Below are 19,154 nucleotides of genomic sequence, written 5' to 3' on the forward strand. Positions count from 1 at the left end.
ATAATTGCATAAACAGTGACTGCGGATTTCTGGCACCTGTGCAGAGGTATTTCATCCCTGACAATGCGTAGGTAGAAGTGTAGGGATTTTATTTGTTTATGAGGTAATTTGCTTGGCTAGCTGTTCAGGTGAAAAAAAATGTTTGGTAATTACACAGGTGTATTTCTTACCATATGAAAGGAGAGGTGGAAACTGTCACTTACTGAAATAATTCTGCTGAATCGATACACTATTTACCTGGATTTCTGCACCTATAAAGATGATAGTGTGTATGTTCATATTCCACTACTTAATTAACGGGCACTGAGCACTACAGCTGTGCCAGGGGACCGCAGGCCTCACGACGGATTCCAAGCCGTTCTTTTCGATGGTACCTTGCTCTCGGTAGGGCTGCGGCTGGTTCTGGTTTCCAGCACCGGCAGGTCTGCGGGTGGAAGGCTCGTCGCTGACCTCGGCCCGCGCGGCCTGGCCCGCTCTCGGACACTTGGTGCTCAAGGCAGTGGCAACGAGAACCGGCCGCTGTGGAGGCCCCGGCGGCGCGCCCGCGGGTGGCAGCGTGTGAGGGACGTGAGGGCCGCCCCGCGCGCCATGGCCGCCGCACCGGCCGCAAGCCTCGCTTCCCGGCGAATGCCGGGCCCAGGCGGGGCGGGCCGGGCCGCCAGCCCCGTCGTTGCGTACGTGCCGCGGCCGGCCGCCGGCAGTGGGCGGGGGCTACAGGCGGGGAGCGCCCGTCAGAGCGTGCGAGCTGCGGCGGGGAGCGGCAGCCCCTCATCGCGCCTCGTTGCCGCGGGCAGCCCGGCACCGTGAGCGGCAGGCCGGTCGGCAACAGGGAGGCGATGTTGGTGCTGGATTGCACTTCAGAGGTGAGGGTCGGGGAGGGCCGGGCTGCTGTCGCTTCTCAGCGGGAGCCCCGCTGCGGAGCTGTATGAAGCGTGGTTTGCCTGGAGCTGCTGCGGGATGTGTTGAGGCACTGCCGGTGTCGGTGAGGAGTTCTGGTTAAGAGATTAAAAGCCAAAAAAGTCATGCGCGGATTGCCTTTTTTTTTTTTTTAAAAAAAATGAGCATTCTCAAGGAACGTAAGGGTCCGATGATTCGCGAGGGGGATGTTTTCTGCCGTGATGCAGCGTTCTGAAGACTCCGTGTGGCTTAGACTGGCAATAACATTGTGCTTTTGCTGTTTTTCTTGGTATCTTGTTTATCTTAGTCTGGTAGTTTCAGCAATCTGTTCGAAGCAGGAACCGCTGTGAACGCACCTGCAGATGCCTTTGGTCAGTCTCCAGCTCACTTGGCTGCTTGTGGTGGTGAAGCTTTTTTACTACTTTGGCAGCTGCAGACAGGAGCAAATTTGAACCAACAGGTAAAAATAGAGAAGTTTTGTTTCTCCCACTTCTAATCTGGCATGTCAGGAAATCCAATTACTATTATTTACATTTTTTTTAATCTAAGAGAGCTTTTATATAAACAGTTGTATTGCACAAGGTATCTAGCGTTGCTTATTTTAGAGTAACTTTATTTTAGCATGAACCAGAAATCCTATCTATATTGCATTAGCTATTTGATTTGCTACATGTATTTGAATTTTCACAGAGTGCTCCATGCAATGTAAAAGAAAACTTAATTCTCTTACACAAATGAGTATTCCTTTTTCCTCTGAAATTTTGCTACTACTTCCAGTAATGATAAGGATTTTTCCTCTAGCTGCAAAGTTTAATTTGCTTATATCTCTGAGCTGGTAGCAGCAAGTTGTTGGTCACAGCAATCCCTCAACAGTGCTGAAAGATGCCGTTAGTCAGTGTGCAGAGTGTATGCTGTGTAAATAATCTTTTAGAAGGTAGAAGTTAAACAATGAGTATTGCATGGGACAGTATTTCTACTTTGCTGTGATGAACACACTGAACATTTAATGGCAGCTAATGAATGTATTCCTTTAATCTCTCTCTCAACTCACAACAAGCTAGTGTGCAGAGTAACACTTCATAAACAGTCATGTTGGAGAACAAGATAGCTTCATCCTATTGCCCTTCCTTCAAATGACTGCTATATATACATTGTATGTTTAGGATTGCCTTGGAGAAGCCCCGATACATAAAGCAGCAAAAGTTGGGAGTTTGGAATGTCTTGCTCTCCTTGTTGCTGGTGATGCCAAAATTGAGTAAGTTGAGCTACATTTAGTCATTTCAGTAACAGTGACCATGGATACATGTATCTTACACAGTTCTTTTTCTTCTTCAGAGTGTGCATACTAAGACTGTAAATATAGCATGAGTATAGTCATAAGAGCAGTATTAAAAACACCAAAATAGCACAGAGCGTATGTTGTTTAGTTCCCTGTTAAAGACCTCCGTAGTAACCGCTAAGAGAATATTCCCCATCAGAAGTTCTCCTTGTTAGTTTTCCATTCTGACTAAAGCTGTGCTCACCTTCCTCTTGCCTTTCTGATAGGCTATGGTGGTCATAGACTGGTGACAAATTTATTTTAAAATAATTACTCCTTGTTGCATTCAGTACCAGCCCTCTGTATCAGAAGATCCCCACGCTTACCCCTGACAAGCCTTCTTGGTGTTGATTCTTTATACTTCTGTCTAAAGCTACCAGTTAGTTAATCTTGACCAGTGCTTGCTCATAATATATACTACAATTTAATTGAATGGTTCTTGTTAATTCTGCATTTCAGCTTGTGCAACAACAGTGGACAAACAGCAGCAGACCTCGCACTGGCTTACGGTTTTCTGGAATGTGCCAAGTTCCTCACAACAATTCAGCACACTCAGACAATGAAACTGAGAGGCCAGTCTGGATCCTCACTGAGTGACAGACACAGCTTGCCCAGAGAGGATCCAGCTGCACAGAAACCAGAAAGTGAAACTAGCAGATCCATAAGCAGGAAGAGGAGACGAGCAGATGGTGTGTAATACCATTAGCTAACTACAATCCAGAATGTTTTTCATATTTTTAAATGCTTTTGGTAATTAAGTCAATAAACTTTGTGTTAGATAGCAGTTGGATTTAGAAGACTGCTAGTAAGGATTAACTTGCATAGGCAGTTACGGTTATGGTCTTGTAAAAAAAAAAAAAAAAAAGCGTAGTGTTTGGGGAATGCCACTAAAAAGGTTACTTTAACACGAGGTAAATAAATAAAAACACAAAATGGTAGGTACTTTTACTGATGGAGTAGCTCACAAAGACAGCATCTTTACTACCACCACAGGTGTATCCTAATGTTTTGATGGCGTCAGATACAGACTTACTCTTGTTTGTTCATATGACAGATCTTGTCTCCTAGCTGACAAAAGCAGCGGTTTGTAATCCCAAAATGAAAGCAAGGGGTATCCGAAGTATGAAGAAGCATGACTGGACTACACCTGGAGCAGCTAGATGGATGCTGGTACATTGTTGCCTTCCGAGAAGGAGGAAAGCTAGTTTATTTTTACTTCTTACAGAAGACTTTCCCCACCCCCCCCAGAATAGTTGTATTCATACAGCTATAAATAAATGAGGATAATCATTAATTCTCTCACATTTTTTTCTGCATAAATATGAGGACAAAGTTCATAAAATTCAGCACATACCGTCATTTTTCTCCCACTCCTCTTCTAAAATGCTGTTATCAACAGTACTAGCTGCAAACGATGCCTTTGATCAGATTCGTAATGTACAACACACCTGGCTATATGCAACCTGAAAGGTAGAGGACAGCTCATCTTTTGGCAAGAAAGAATTCCATAAAATAAAAGGATGGGGCATGTCATCTGTAAAGATCTTCGCATAAAAAATGCTATATAAACATAAAGTTGTCCTAGCCAAAAGAAGAGAGTATTAGTTACTTAATAAATGGATTTGTAAGAAATACAGTTCACAGCAGATAACTCTTATTTTTATAGGTTTCATTAAAAAAAAAAAAAATCTTAAATTACTCAAGCAACCTTTCTATTTCAACTAGGTTTTGACTGAGTTAAAGCATTATTCTGGTAAGTAACAAGACAGTTATATCTAGATCAGCTAGTATTCTGGCTTAGGATATTCCAGCATAAGAGTGGAATTTAAATAGTTTTTGGTCGTTGAGGTAGGCAGAGATTATAATAGGCGTCCTTGTTCCAAAAATCCGGGCCCTTCCATCCACACCAGCCCTGTCCAAGAAAAAGTAAGATGGTGTTTAAATCTACTACAAATTCCGGTTTTCCTATTACTACTGGATCAGTTTTATTATTTTTAATCTAAAATGTATGAATTCTTTTCAAATATCTATAGAATGCAATGACACACAATTGTCAGAAAGTTCTCTACATGCCTGGAAACACATTAATGGACAACATTTTACAGAGTCTCTCTCCCCACCCCAGCTCAGTTCCTAAAAAGCAGCATCTCTCTCCCCACTCCAGCCCTTCCCACTACCTTCTGCTGCTACAGAAACTACTATTATTCTGAAACTATCATTCTCACAGTTGCCATTTCTCTTGTCTTGAAGAATCCTTGCTACCTTTGGCAAGAGCTGCTATTTCAAAGCCAAACAGAGCTCTGAATATCAGAAGGTGTGCTGATAATCACGATTTAGCAGAAAAACAGTCTAACAAAGCTCTTAAGTTTACAGGGTACTGCATAATTATCTGAGGTGTTCTCAAAGGAGAGAGCTACCAACTTCACAGTCCACCTCGGTTCCTGCCCTCCCCTGCCACTTTTGCTGAGGAAAGGGAGTCCTGCATGGATTTTTGTCCTCCTGGACCATTCCTGAACACTGTCGAGCTGTAAGGCCTTTGGTTCTGCATGTTCTTTGGAAATAGTTTCTTTCTGTATTCATTTCAAGCTTTGATTGTTACGGGGTCAGCAAAATGTTTCAACAGCCCTTCTGGTTGCGCCCAACCCACAGGTATCAAATAAAGACATGAAATAAAAGTTGCTATTTGCAACTTAATAGGAAGAACAGAAAAAGAAATTGATGACTTACCTATAGGATGTTTTAGCCACTTTCACAGTTTAAGTTTCTGACACTATGCTTACTGTTTTGTAATGTGCTACATCATCCCTTTTAATAGCTTTAAATATGGAAATAACATTACATACACTTCAGTTCTTCAGAGTTTTCCCAGATTTTCAAAACAGCTCAGTACCTGCCCTTTAAACTTAGTTCAAGGCCTGATCTGAGAATGCCTGGTGTTGGATTTTTTTTTTTTTTTTAATTTTAAATAAATGGTTATCTTTACTGAAGCAGTTATGGCATTTTACAGGCTGAACAGATCTTTCTGTTCCATTCAAAATACCAAATTCATTTATTGTTTATACCACTAGGTATAAGGGGAGATGGTTCAATTCACAGAAGGTAAAGAACATTTCTTTGTACTATAATAACTTTATGTAGTTGCTGACCCAATACATCTTCTCCAAAGACACTTAAGTTTCAGAAACTAACAATAAGTAGCATATATGCAGGTTAACTGGGATCAGCACTTCCTCTGTAAGGAATGGAGAAGCCACACAAGGGCCAATTTGTATTTGGCTGTACACTATTTGTTTAATTCCAAGATATATGTATATATACACACACACACGTATGTATATATATATGTGTGTGTGTGTGTGTGTGTGTGTGTGCATCAAGCCTCACCTTTTCCAAAATAACATGCAGATCTTCTCCTCCAGTGTAATGTGGGTCTAGAATCAAATATTTTATGTTCCCTGTAATCTCATTCCAAGCCACTCCTAGTATCGTGTGAGCCAGAACACCTCCACCTGAAATAGAAGGAACACAAATTGCTAAAAATTTTTCACCAGGATTGGCTAAATGTGCAAGCCTATAATAAAAGTACATCAACACCTTCTATGAACAGATGAGCCTGGTTACCAAAATGGTTCGGAAGCTGTCCTACATAAGATTCTCCACATTATTAAACAACATACCTTTACTACGACTAGGGAAGATTACTTATTTTACTTTACTTACTACAACTAGAGAATTTACTTTACAAATTTCCTCCATGTCAGCAAGGTAGGTTAAATCCTCAGCACTTCCACCAGATGAAGTCAAGAATATTTCAAACATTGGTTTTGCTCACTTTGTCTTTAAAGAAACTTAAGTGTAGAAAAGGAATCTGGAAAACTTCCTGGTTGTAAAAGGATCAAAATTAGAATAGAAATCAGAATTTCTGGATAAGGGTTATCTGCTGTTTTCTACTAAGTTCTATCGATGGATATTAGGGGCAGAGTAGCAATCTCCAACCGCCCTTTCTCTAGCCTGCAAACAGGGAAAGGGGATATTTTGATGAGCTGGCCACAGCATGTTTCTTTCAGCAATTGTGAGGAGTTTACCTCCTTGGGATACATGCAACAAACAGGAATTGCAAAAACGCCAAGAGAACACAAGCAAAAAAAAAAACCCAAAACCCACCCCAAAAAGCCAACCTCTGCCCTCCCATCAACAACAAAATTTAAACCAATCCACAAAGAGCATTACAGGGAAGGATAAGTTACAGACTAAAGTTTTTTCAATATAGGATTCTAAATTCTTGAAATTCAGACAAAAAGGCTGCTGAAAGGCCAAGAATATTTCATACCAAAATTTGGACTTCTGGCACCTCTAATTTGAGTGGCTAACACTATCTTTATGGAGTGCCCAATACGGATTGTGAAAATTGACAAAATGTTATTAAAGCTGAAAATGATATTTTCAATATTCTTCATTTTCTAAATCATAGCTGTCTTGGAAACAGTTTCATTAAAGTTAGGGCATTCTTACGAATGACATTTCTTAGGTTACCAACATTTCAAGTTATTAAAACTGGTCTTAAAAAGAACATAGTAATACCGTTCTCTTCAAAGCCAGATAAACACAGCTCTTCTGTGACGGGAAGTTTTGGGGAACCATATGAACTTCTGCTACTCTAGAGTGTGGAAGTCAGCTCTCGAGTTCTGACTTCAACATCAGGTGTTAAGAACACCATTTAGATTGACTTTTGTTACCAGGTTAATTAATACTGAGCTTGGGAGAAATACTGAGTGAAAAGATACCAGCCAGACTAAACTGTATTGTTTGTCAGGTTCCCCTAGGAAAAGTATAATTTTTAATTCATCTAGAGTTTTTATTAACTCTTGTACAGGAAACTGAATGAGTTCTAACTGAAATGAAATTCAGCATAGGGAGGCCACGCACTTTCATCAGCATTCTTCGATACTCAAGCACTTACCAATCATAACTGGAGTTCCTTCAGTCTTGAAATGATTAGTAAGTTCTCTTCCCTGCAATGCTAGTTGAGAACCTTGGCTAGGTAAGAAAAACAACAATAGATTTGTCATCCTCACTAGGCTTAATTCTCTAATTATCCATTATACTCTAGGTAACTGAAAGTGGCTTAGAGTTTTCCTGTGTCAACATCCTGGGATAATCTGAAAAAACAAGAAGTTTTTTAATGCAACTTACAGATTCTGGTCAGACCAATGAACCTGCTGTAAGCCTAGTTGCCACTGGAGCACCTGGAGTCACCCAGCTTCTACGAGGCATCTGCTGCTTGTCTCCCGCAGTGGGGACAGCTGCTAAGCCCCAGTGGCTCCCTCCAAGTGGCTGAAAAACAAACTGGCTACCCCTGTCAGCAAGTGGGAGTCTGAAGTCATGGAAGTTCATCAGAAACATGACAGAAATAAGGTGTTGATAAAGGTGTTTATAATGATGTCTCTTAAGATAGGTTTCCACTGTAATGCCCAAGCAACTGCAGCACTTGTACCCAAGCTGGCTTTAAAAATCAAATCTCAAATAACATTAGTAATCTGTTAAAAGCAACACTCAGCTTTGTTATAAACTCTCTGCTTTCCTTTCCAACTATGGGGACCAGCCACTGGCAAAAGAAGTCTACATGGAAAAGAAAGGCACGCACAGCACATGCACATACTCCAAGATTCAAAGCTGAAGACATACGTCTGTCAGAGACTCATATTCCCCTTAGAAGACTGACAGCACTCCCAAAGTGGTGACAGAAGCTAGGCAAGGAAATTAATACAGATATTTTTAATATCTTGTCTTTGTATTTCTTCATATAGTGGTTAACCTTTGAAAACCCGAAGAAAGCCTATGTGCCTGCTTCTCAAGTTCCTGGAGAGATGGATTAAATGCAGACAGAATATAAAACTGGAACTCTGGGAAACAGTGCATTTACAATAATGGATTCAGTACTAGTGTTGCTGGTGCCACTGTAAAGTTTTATTTCCACAAAGAGTTAGAGGTGCTAGCTGGAAATAAGCCCGAGACAAAAATGCTATCCACTGCCAGTGACCAGCTGAAAAAGAAGCATGACAATTCTCAGCATGGTAGTGATGTTGGCTTTTCATAATCCTCAAAAACATTGGTGCTCCCTTGTAGCAGCCCTATGAGCAATTCTACCCAGGTCACAAAGAAATCTATTCTATATTCTTACATGCAGGAATAAAAACCTTCATACTGGCAAGGCCTGTCACAGCTGCTGTAAATAATAGGTGGATCATCTGCAAATACAAGCTCTAGAACAGAAAAGATCAAAATTGGCTCTGTAAAGCTTTACAAAACATTGAAGGGATGAACTATTTTCCTACTGTTGAGAATCACCATCACCATGGTCACATGCTCTTTTACAGTATCTAAAGCAGAACTTACAAAATGTAACTCGTGTAGCATTTTCTTTGTCTAGAATTTTCATACACGCTAAGTAAGTATACATTATTTCGTGATTGTATTTATCACAAAAAGTTCAGAGATCTGTAGTCTGCTTAGCGCTGCCTAAGTGATAAAAATCCAGTAATTTTGCTTCTGAAAAATGCTGAACATTGTTATTTTTCTCCTAAATGTATTTGTAGGGTTCTTTATCATGTATGAGAGCATCATATTGTCAGAATGGAAACAAATCCTTTGTTTTATCTGTCACACAAACTCAAAAAAGAGAACACTATATCCAGGCTGCTCAGGAATTTTCCTCAATCCTGAACTGATGGGTTAGCTCTGTGGATGAAGGAATAATTTACAGTCAATGTGCATTTGGTTCATTATGACTGCCAGACTTGTGTGCCTGCTTCAAAAATTATGCTTGCGGTGCAAAGGAATACATCAGTTTGCATATCCTTAAGCAGTTTATAGCAACTGCAAACTGGAACCCCAAGCCCACAAGAAATTTAGCAACACCTGCATTTGTAAGCACTTAGCACAACCAAAGGCAGGAAAACAGGGTTTATGAATGAACCACCCTTAAAAGATTTATGATCTCTTTTATCCCATGTATTCTAATGGTAATTTGCATTTTAAGGCATTCAGTCTTTTTAATAATTACTGAGCTATTAAACAGATACTGATTCTTACCTGACAAATAATATTTTTGACGTTATTCCAAAAAGCTGATTCAAAACAAGCTGCACCTCAATTGAACCAATCCATTGCCGTGACCCAACAAATGCTGCAGGCTTATCTCCAGCATCAACCAGTGCCTTTACAACATCACAATGAAGAAAAAAACCAAACGTCAACAACATATAGTAAGCAATTCTACCACTTTTTGTGAACAAGGTTGGTTGATGTATGGGAACGTGTCAAAAGCCAGTCAAAAGCAGACAAATGGATGTCAACTTCCCTCACAGTGGTTCTGTTTTGGAAATGTCACTTAACACTCATACAGACAGTGCCTATAAGCACAGAGTATAACCCCAGGTCCACAGGCAAGACTCCAAGCTGGGATGGTGAGCACTGAGCTTCCTAATAATGGAGTGTATCACTTGTACTGCAGAATCCACAGACTGAAGTACCTGAATTCCCATTCAAAGCATCTCAGAAAAGGATCCATAAAATAGTGCTTCGAGGAAGAGGCCACTGAAATACACCGAAGGTTGGGGTTCATTTTAAACTCTTCTCCATTCTGAGGCTTCTATGTTACATGCAGCACTTGAGAGGGGCCTTTTCTGCTCAGGACACAAAGCCCATAAAGTCTCCTGAAGGCTACTGCCCTCTTCTAGATGTCTAAAAATACTACAGGAGCGTATGGACTTTGGCTACTTTTAGGTTTAGGTGTGGACTGAGAAACCTTCAGGAAATGCAGTTTTAACTTCAGTGCTCACATCCCTGTTGGGTTTGATGAAGGTTGTTTTAAGGACTGAATCAAACTTTGCTAAAAGTGTTCAGTAAATAAGTATAACGCAAAGAACTATTTTTAGAAGACCGAAGATAACTGCAGTATTTCTTGCTAGGCAATGCAATACCAGCTACCCAGGTGTACCGTTTTTCTTCACTGCTATTAACAGAAATGAACATATTCTGGTATGCATTCAAACTCACAATAGAAGATGATGTGAAGGAGAGTTCAAAAAAACAGGAAAAGGCCACTACTCTCAAAGTTGCAAAAGAAAGCAGTAAATCAACGAATGACATCTGGGGACTAATCCAGCTGTCACTGAATACAAAAGTAAGTTTTAAATCTAATTTTAATATGACACATTGGGTGCTTTGTTTTCTTTCATTTGGCAAAAACAGTGAAAATGTCATAATCTGAGCTTCTAATAGAACATTAATCCAAGGAAATATTTAGAAGAGTGTTTTAATGAGTCTTATTTGTACAGATAATGACACCTGACACTGATTTGGAGGCAGATCTCCTATAATAAAACTTGTTAAAAATAGTAATTCAGAATTACTGCAGTTCAATTTAAAAGATAAATTAAAAACATCACATAAATCCAAAGTCTAAAATACATGAATTTGGTATTTTAAAGAGAATCTATAAAAACTTTTCTAGACAAATATGCATAAAATAATTAATCTACTTAAATGCTCTGTACCTGTTGGATTTCTTTGTGTGTTGGTATGGGTGTATCAATGTAACCTTGGTGCTTGAACCAAGAACAGATTGTCTGCAGAGACCGATAGGCACAGCCCCAACCACTGTCATCAATCCGATCCTGCATATAGTGGTGATAACTATATACACCATGTACTAAATAAACCTGCACATAAAGAGACAACATAAATGCATCTGATCAGACTTGCATCAATTTTCAGAGAAGTCAGACAACTTCTCACTTGCACTGTAAAAGCTTTCAGTTGGGGATTGCAACTCTTTGGAAGAATTGAAGGGTTGTTATTCACACATGATTATTCCTCCTGGTTTTGTCTCCTACATGTTTCTGTTCATAGTTTTAGTTTATTGTCTTGGTTCTGAGAAAATTTAAAATACATGTGGAAAATGTGTACATCCTTTTCCAATAAAATGCAATTTCTTTGGCACAAATATAACTAAAGCAATGCCATTTTGTGCAGAGAAGCCCTTGTGCTCAAAAGGCCAAGCCAGTCACTTCACTTTCTCTTCTATACAATGTTGACTGTCTAAATTACTAAGAACAAATCTCAAGTAAAATAGAAAGTACTTTCTTAGAAATGTTTCAATTTAAACATACCATACCAGACTCCATACCAGGTGAATTAAGATGTAAATGTGGATTTCTAAGATACCCATCTTTATATGGTTCGTCTGGAAAATGATAAGCATTTGCTCTCTTGAAATATGGTCTGTCACAAGGCAGATTGAATAATCCATGCAATTCCTACATGCCAGTTGGAATAAAAATATAGACCACAATTCAAATTTTGGATTAAAAGAAACATCACATCATAAGTAACAACAAAGACATAAACAATTTTAACAGCACAGTTTAGCAAATTAATATATTAAAATCTGCTTAATTAAACACTCAGCTTTACTATAAGATCTCAGCTCTCAAAGGAAGCTCACACAGGCTTACCTCCTATCTAAAGGGCCCACTATTTTATGCAGTCCTGTTAGATAATGCCTGCCACTGGAGCCCCACTGAAGATATCGTGAGTGACAAGTGTCTTATCAAAGTATGATAAAATATGCCATAATAGAAAAGGATTACAGTTTTAGCTATGTAGTAATATAGGTACACAGACTCTGAATATAACCTTAATTAATACTGAAGACATACAAATACCACATACTGAGACATGGAAAGGAAAGATGCTGAGCTTATGGTTTAAGCAGATTCAGTCTATTTTTAGATCTCTTAAGCACTGTTTATAACACAGCAGTCACATTTAAAGAGATACATTGTCTTATATCACAGAGCTTAAGAGTGACAGGAATGATGAGATCGTCTAGGATAATGTGTTTAATGCAGGTAATATATTTTACGCAGATGACCCAACACTGAACCCAACTACATTAGCTGCATTAACACTTAGCAACCAGTGGATAAGAGTGAACAGAAGACAGAGCAAGAAAGACGTATGTGCCACCAGTGCCTGAGGCCTCTGCAAATGGAAGGAATAGATTAGGTTTTATATACCCAGTAATGCTTCACACAGAAGAAGAAAATGAGAAATCCCCACGGCTTCTACACCTCTAAGGCAGCAGAAGATCCTTTTCCCACTCTCAGTACGTGTAACTGTGCAACCTGAACTCGTACCTGCCAGGTACACGTCTCAACCTGGAAGGACTGCCACATCAGAATATTTTCCCACCTCATCCATATTCTTTTTTCTAGATGTGTCAACCCAGAAGGCAGGCAAACAAATAAAAGCTAGCTAAGGCTGGTCAGCTATGAGCCACAAAAAGCAGCCCCCCAAAACAAACAAACGAAAAACCCCAACACCACACAACCCCAAGAAAGAAACCAAAACAAACAAAAAACCTCCAACCTTACCCCTTCAGGACATGTGTTAAAGCCTGAAAATAATAACACGCTACAAGTCATCTGATATTCTACCATGGAAGTGGAGAAATTCAAAGAATCCAATAGCAGAAGTATAATTTAGATACACCCTAAACCAAATCCTGTGTAGTTTTAAAGTTTTTATTGCTCTCTTACAAAAATGAGATCTGATACATTTTATAAAATAGCTTCCAATAAACCAAGCTTCCACATTCAGTATACTGCTTCAGTTATACTAAAAATAAATTAAAAAATAGCAGTATCTTAGTATTTATTCTACGTTGGCTAAATGAAATGCTTTACCACTGCTTCAGTTAAAATAACTAACAAAAACAATATAAAAAAATCAGGTTCTGTTAGTATTTGTTGGCTTTACCTTTCTGTAACTTTCCAGTTGATCATCTGAAATACCCGTAGGATATGAGATTGTTACGAGATGATTTTTTCCTGGTAACATGAAATGAAATTGTTCTGGTACAACAATTGATGTTCCCTTCATATATTTCATAATGCAGCTTTCCATGTCAGTTAATTGCCTGTGAATTGCCTTCACCAAGAGATTCTGTACCCTGCAAAGTATAAGGGAGAATATTTAAGAAGTGGAACAGTGATGGTGGATCATTTTCTCTCATAGCTCTGATAGCTATACAATACTTATACACATATTTGCACCTGGTCTGACGATTTGCACTTACTACTTCCATGCTTCCACGCCTACAGAGACAGAACCTCACCATGCTTAACTCAAAGCATGTCTGCACACAGAAACTACTCCCTAGTGATTCAACCCTCCAAAGTGCAGATTCCTTTGTCTCCTATCAGAAACAAAACCATTATGAGCATTTGCCAAAATAAGAGTTACATATATGACTATATGGGGGTTTCTTTTGCCTTTTATGCACCCCATTTATCATTACTTCAGAGTAAAATCCTATGGGAAAAAAACACAAGTTAAAAACAGAGGAAGACTCTAATGTTTTCCACCTTCCTAACCCAGCTGCAGCCCCTAATGCAGTACTGAGATTACAAAGACTCATGAAATACACTCCAATTCTCACTCTTATACACATTCACATACTTAAAAGAACTTTTAGAACATTTTCCTGACTTTCTCAATTCCTTGCTGAGCAATGGTTACGAGTTATCAAATCTACCAGATATGGATAAACTGAAGTTTTTGTAGATAGCAAAAGGATTATGTCTCAAGGTTATTAAGGCTAGCAGCCATCTACAGGAGCTTTTATTATTTACATAGTTAAATCCCATTACAGAAATACTACATGCTACTTCATTAAACTGATTAATGATATGATACGATAGCTTTACTTCATTATTTCAAGAAAAAGCAGAAATGAAGCTGAAAAATTACAAGTTCAGGATAACACTTACTTTCCCCATGTTTCTTCTGGAGAAACAGATACAACAACATCAACTGGTAATGTCATATTAACATAGTGGTGTTCCTTATTTTCCCTTTCAATGACTGGAGCCAATGCAGCTAACGAAGACGTCATTTCCAACATGAGGTCTATATTGACTATCTGCTGCTGCAGAAAATAAAGATACCGATAATAAGTCTCCAACAACACATGCACAAGGCAGCAGAAGTAAGACTGTAGATATTTGGTAGCAAACTCAGTAATGAAATAATCATGTTTAAAAAAGCCTAGTAATGTTAAAGACAAACTTCTACGTGTTGATCTACTGTAGATGGATCCGTGCATTCATGCCAAGTCTCAATGACTTTAAAGGATTCTCTAAGTCATGTCAATGCCTATTTTTGTAGAGAAAAGTTGACAGAGGGCAGATCTAAAAATTTTTAAATGATAGGTTGTCTGATATAACTTCTTAGCATGGCAAGACACATACCGTATCTTGTAACTTCTTATCCTTTTTTTTGCCAAGCTTTCGTTTGGTCTCATCATCTTGATCAAATCTGAAGTATCAACAGAAAGAGAAACTTCTGTAATATGAAATTGTTCTATTTCAAAATTATATATTTTAAAATATACTCACTGTATAAATCGTCTTATCTCCTTACAAGCAGAATCATCAGTCAGCTCTGGAACAGTATTCATACCATTGTTAGGCCACACATAGACTGAGCTGTGGTGAATTCTTAATAAAAGAACATCTGAGGACAGTTTGTTTGCAAGGTCACTGAAAACATATCCTAATGCCTTTTTCGTTGATGCCTCTGAAACACAATAAGGATACAATTAGCCTAGAAAATTCCCTCACTTTTGTTGAAGCTGCTGGGCATACATTTAAAAAAAAAAAATCATATGTTTTGACTTGGACTAAAAACCTAAGTGCTGTTATGATCAGAAAAATGGCTATGTAAACAAAAACTGAGGTAAGATTTCACTTAGCAGGTCTGTCTCAAACATTCACACTCATACCTGCCTGAACAAAAGTGTACTATTTCTCTCAGATGCTGTCAAATATGAAGAGCTGAATGAATTACGGAAGAATAACCTACACCATAGTCAATTCTCACATCAATTACCTCTTAACCAAGCCTACAGTTGCACAAGAACTTCTACACAGAGACAAACTTCTATGTATTGTTATATTTAGTCTTTTGAGTAAATCCTGGAAAGATTCCATCTGAGTCACATATTTCTGACTTCATATCCTTATTCAGAATTATAAACCAAAAACATAGGAAGTTTTTGGAAAAGCAGGGCCTGCACTCCAGCTGCAAACCAAATTTTGGCCAACGTACACCTGTAACTGTAATCCACACCCTGGTCAGCCTGAATCTTTATTACCAGTATAGACCTTTGTCTTTCAGAGCTTGACTTTTTAAGTTTCACGCACTCCTGAACCAAGACTAGATATGACACAGAAACTTTTGCACATTACCTGCATTCTTCTCACTGAGTAGATTAAAAACAATTACTTAGAATGCAACAAGGTATACAAAGCCTAACAAGCTACCGAAGACTATGCCAAACTGTTTTTCTTGAACGCATTAACTTAGATTTCGCCGCCACTAGTTGACTTTTGCACTACAAGTCTGTAAAAACTATGGCATTAGAAAAAACAAACCCTAACGTATTTAGCTGAACTTCCACCAAAACTCAGTGCCTTCAACGGAGTGGTCTGCCATACTTACATAGTAACAAGTGTGAACACCATGCACTCCAACAATCTGAATAGCACTCTGCTTCGCTGTGGTTAAAATCAACTACACTGTAAACAAAGTCCAATAAATAGCATTTATCTGGGGATGCAATTCACCAAAAGTTGCAATGCATCAGGCCAACCTATTCAACACCTCTGTTCCACATCATGAATTGAAATGAGCCAAAATTCCTTTTCAAGGTTCACTAGTGGTGAATTCAGAGTTTCTAATAAAGACACATCCTTTTAAGATGCAGAACAAGCTACAGTTGAGCTAAAGACACCTTCCTTCTGCACTGCACCCTATGCTAGCTCACTGACTGCTGAGAGCTTTGAGCAGACTTTCTGAAGTGGATGTCACATTATTGTAAGAATATGGGACTAGAGTAGCCTCTTAACACCATATGGTCTAGTCCCAATTCCACATGGAATTGCAGTAGCCAATCCTGCCTAAATTCAGTAGAGTAACTAGTTAGCTTTCTCATCTTCTCTATTTTTCTAGAAAGACTGGCTCGCAATCTCACAACTGAAATACTAATATAATCCTGTTATAATGAATTCATTTTCATCAAGTTATTCTCTGCTTTGAATTTCAGGGTAAACTTTGGATTCAAACTGAAAAGTGATCCCAATACTATATCCATAAGTAGGAAAAATACATAAATGAAATGGCCTAAAAATGGCAATTTAAACTTTACTTCAAATTAAAAATAATAAACATATGATGGAAAAAGACGGTCAGAAAAACGAATGGAGATAAAGAATAACATTTTTTGTATTTAATATTTACAGGTTTGGGAAGAAGCACCTAACATCAGGTGAAATGCCAAGAAAACAAACATCATAGCTAGTTAATTAATATTTATAAAAATAACCTTTTATTAAGAAATCTATCATAGTCTTATAGACACACCATCAGTAGTTGCTAGCTGAAATGCAAGATCCAAGCCTCCTCTTATTCTAAAGAGGATGTCCATAGCTTCTAGAATTACCTAAGGAGAAAAAAAAGAGGCAAGGAAAATTAATAGTTATTTCAACATGCTTCCTCTCAAGTCACAATGGACTGTTATTATGCCACAGCGTGCAAGCACACCGGTAATTATTGCAGCTGCTCAGGGTACGAAAGGCCAGTGAATAAATAGGGAAGCGAGTGGCACAGCAGCACATAGTTGCCAGAGCCAGTACTGCAATTACATGAGTACTGCTACACACACAGTCCTTAAAACACGTTTTTTACCTAAACAAGAAACTCTTAATTCTATACTTTTACCATTTAGAAATATTTTGGGTAAAATGTCATTGTTTCTCATTGTTTCAATGCAAATGTCATGTTCTCATCTTATGGGTCATCTTGTTGTTCAAGTAAACCAAGGACTGCTCTGAGCATTAGACTAGAAAGGTAATTAAGCACATCTGTAAGTGTGCATTCACCTTGGTTAGGAAATCACAGCTTCAGGGAAATTAAAAAAAAAAAAAGGGGGGGGGACACACACACATACCCTCTACAGCCCAGTTTCACATTTGACAGGAAGAGCTGCTTATGCCAGCACAGAGACCACCCAGCTGTTTCTTTCCCCTTCCAAAGTCCCTGCTGTGTCCCCACAACTGCTCATTCCAGACATTTTAACATGAATCTCATCAGAGAACTCATCCAGATGGAAAACTACCCTGCTATTGAGAGAAGACTTTTTCAGCCAGATCAATCCCCAGTCACGTTCAAGATATCGCTACAAGAACAGCCGTGCTAGAACAGAGAGGAACAAAAGGTGACAGCCCAGAAGAGTGTGGGTATTCTCAATTTAACAGTCCCCAAAGAGAAATGCTTCATGGCTTTAATTGCTCTAAAAAACCCCACCAAACAACTGCAAGAATAATTACACCAAGACCCTTTGGAAAGGCTTATCGTGTAACTGTTTGCTTACAAAGTATGGGAAACGTCCAGTTGCAATGCTATCGTTATTCATTAACTAACCAAAAACATAGGCCAAATTTTCTTTGCATTAAAAGTATTCTAAGCAGATATAAAAAGTTATACAGGTCTGATGAAAATACAAGCATCTACACTTTTAGCTTTGGGTGAAGGATTTTCAGGTTTCTGCAATTCCAGAGTGCCAAAGTTCACTCCACGAAACACAAAAAGCAAGATCGCCATGTCTAGCGTTCTCGTTCCTGAAGCATAATCATGAACTATTTCAGATAACACAGCTACCCACATTAAAAAGGCCTTGGAACGTGGGATCTACAACTGCCAGCACGTGAAAAAAAGCTTCTCTGGGCTACTGTCAAAGATGTTTTTTATTTGAATTATTACAACCTAAGAATACCCTCACGAATGAAAGGCAGAGCTCCGCAAAAGGAGTAAGAGAGGGTTTGGCCTTTGGATAGTGGCTCACGGTGGACGACGAGGTCTTCCGACAAACGCCAGGCAGGCTGGGACACCTCGGCCCCCAGGGCGATGGGAAGGGCTGTTGCGAGGGGGCAGCCGGGAGGGGCCGCTGCCCCGTTTGACACCGCCCGGCGCTGCAGAAAGAGCCTCGCACCCTCAGCTGCCCAAGGGGCCGCGTCACCTCCTCCCCCCGAGCTGCCCCGCACGCCGCCGCGGAGCGCCCACCCGCGAGCGGGCGGGCTGACGGACGGACACCAGCCCCCAGCTCGCCCCGCTCGCCACAGGACGAGGCAGCGCCGCAGCCCGCTCACTCCACGTCCGTTTCGGGTATGGCAGGGGGAACGGCCGGGGGTGGGCCTCTAGGGCAAGCCCCGGCCCCACCGCTAACCCAGCCCGAGCAGGAGCCCCCACCGCCCGCGGGGTTTCAGGGGAGGGGCGGACTCACCACGTCCGTCAGCGCTGCAGCGGGGGCCGACCCCGACCGCATCCTCCCCACGCATGCGCGCTCCCACCCGGCGGGCGGTGCCACGCCAGCTGCAGGAGAGGGGGAACAGTTCGTCCGTCCCCCTCACCGCCCCGGCAGAAACCGTCGGCGAGAGCCACGTGACAGCTGGTAGACACGCCCCTCCCCGTACACCCGCACTGAGGTACTGCGCAGCCGCGATTGCCTTGGGCCGTACCAATGCAGAGCCGGGGGGGCGTGTGTGTAGAGAAATATAGGAGACTTGCCCGCTCTACCTCTTGGGCTTTCCCGCCTCCCGGGCAACCAGCACCAACAGCGGGCGGGCGGCGGCCGTGCGCCCTCCCCACCGCCTCGCGCTCCTGGCGGCGGTGGCGGCCTCATCCCTGTGAGGTACGGGCTCCGGCAAGTAGGTGCCACTGGGCCGCTCGGTTCTTTCGCAATTCACCGGCCTTTCGTACCCCGCGGTGCTGCCGCACTTAGCGGTGGGCCGGCGCACTGTGGTGGTCGTGCGTA

General features: G+C 40.5%; 2 protein-coding genes across 3 annotated transcripts; one reads left to right on the forward strand and one right to left on the reverse strand.

Annotated features, from left to right (window-relative positions):
* Window positions 1-836: 836 nt before the first annotated feature.
* ANKRD37 (ankyrin repeat domain 37) lies at window positions 837-2,913 on the forward strand (the record flags this gene model as incomplete). Its single annotated transcript, XM_081998706.1, has 4 exons — window positions 837-863; window positions 1,205-1,357; window positions 2,061-2,152; window positions 2,675-2,913. 4 exons carry the CDS (start codon window positions 837-839, stop codon window positions 2,910-2,912), a joined length of 510 nt encoding a protein of 169 aa, XP_081854832.1. The 3' UTR covers window position 2,913.
* Window positions 2,914-4,021: 1,108 nt separating this feature from the next.
* UFSP2 (UFM1 specific peptidase 2) lies at window positions 4,022-18,665 on the reverse strand (the record flags this gene model as incomplete). 2 transcript variants are annotated; one of them, XM_081998705.1, is made up of 12 exons in its annotated part: window positions 4,022-4,127; window positions 5,600-5,724; window positions 7,176-7,252; window positions 9,308-9,432; window positions 10,774-10,938; window positions 11,389-11,535; window positions 13,040-13,232; window positions 14,053-14,204; window positions 14,533-14,599; window positions 14,680-14,860; window positions 16,706-16,784; window positions 18,624-18,665. In XM_081998705.1, the coding sequence occupies 12 exons, from the start codon at window positions 18,663-18,665 to the stop codon at window positions 4,041-4,043; spliced, it is 1,440 nt and encodes a 479-aa protein (XP_081854831.1). In that variant the 3' UTR covers window positions 4,022-4,040. The 2 variants fall into 2 exon arrangements, with proteins under 2 accessions (XP_081854831.1, XP_081854830.1); XM_081998704.1 differs by having other exon boundaries at window positions 14,053-14,210.
* Between the last annotated feature and the right edge of the window lie 489 nt (window positions 18,666-19,154).

This window comes from Phaethon aethereus (assembly GCF_964289735.1).
Source record: "Phaethon aethereus genome assembly, chromosome: 4".
In the NCBI taxonomy this organism is placed as follows: Eukaryota; Metazoa; Chordata; class Aves; order Phaethontiformes; family Phaethontidae; genus Phaethon; species Phaethon aethereus.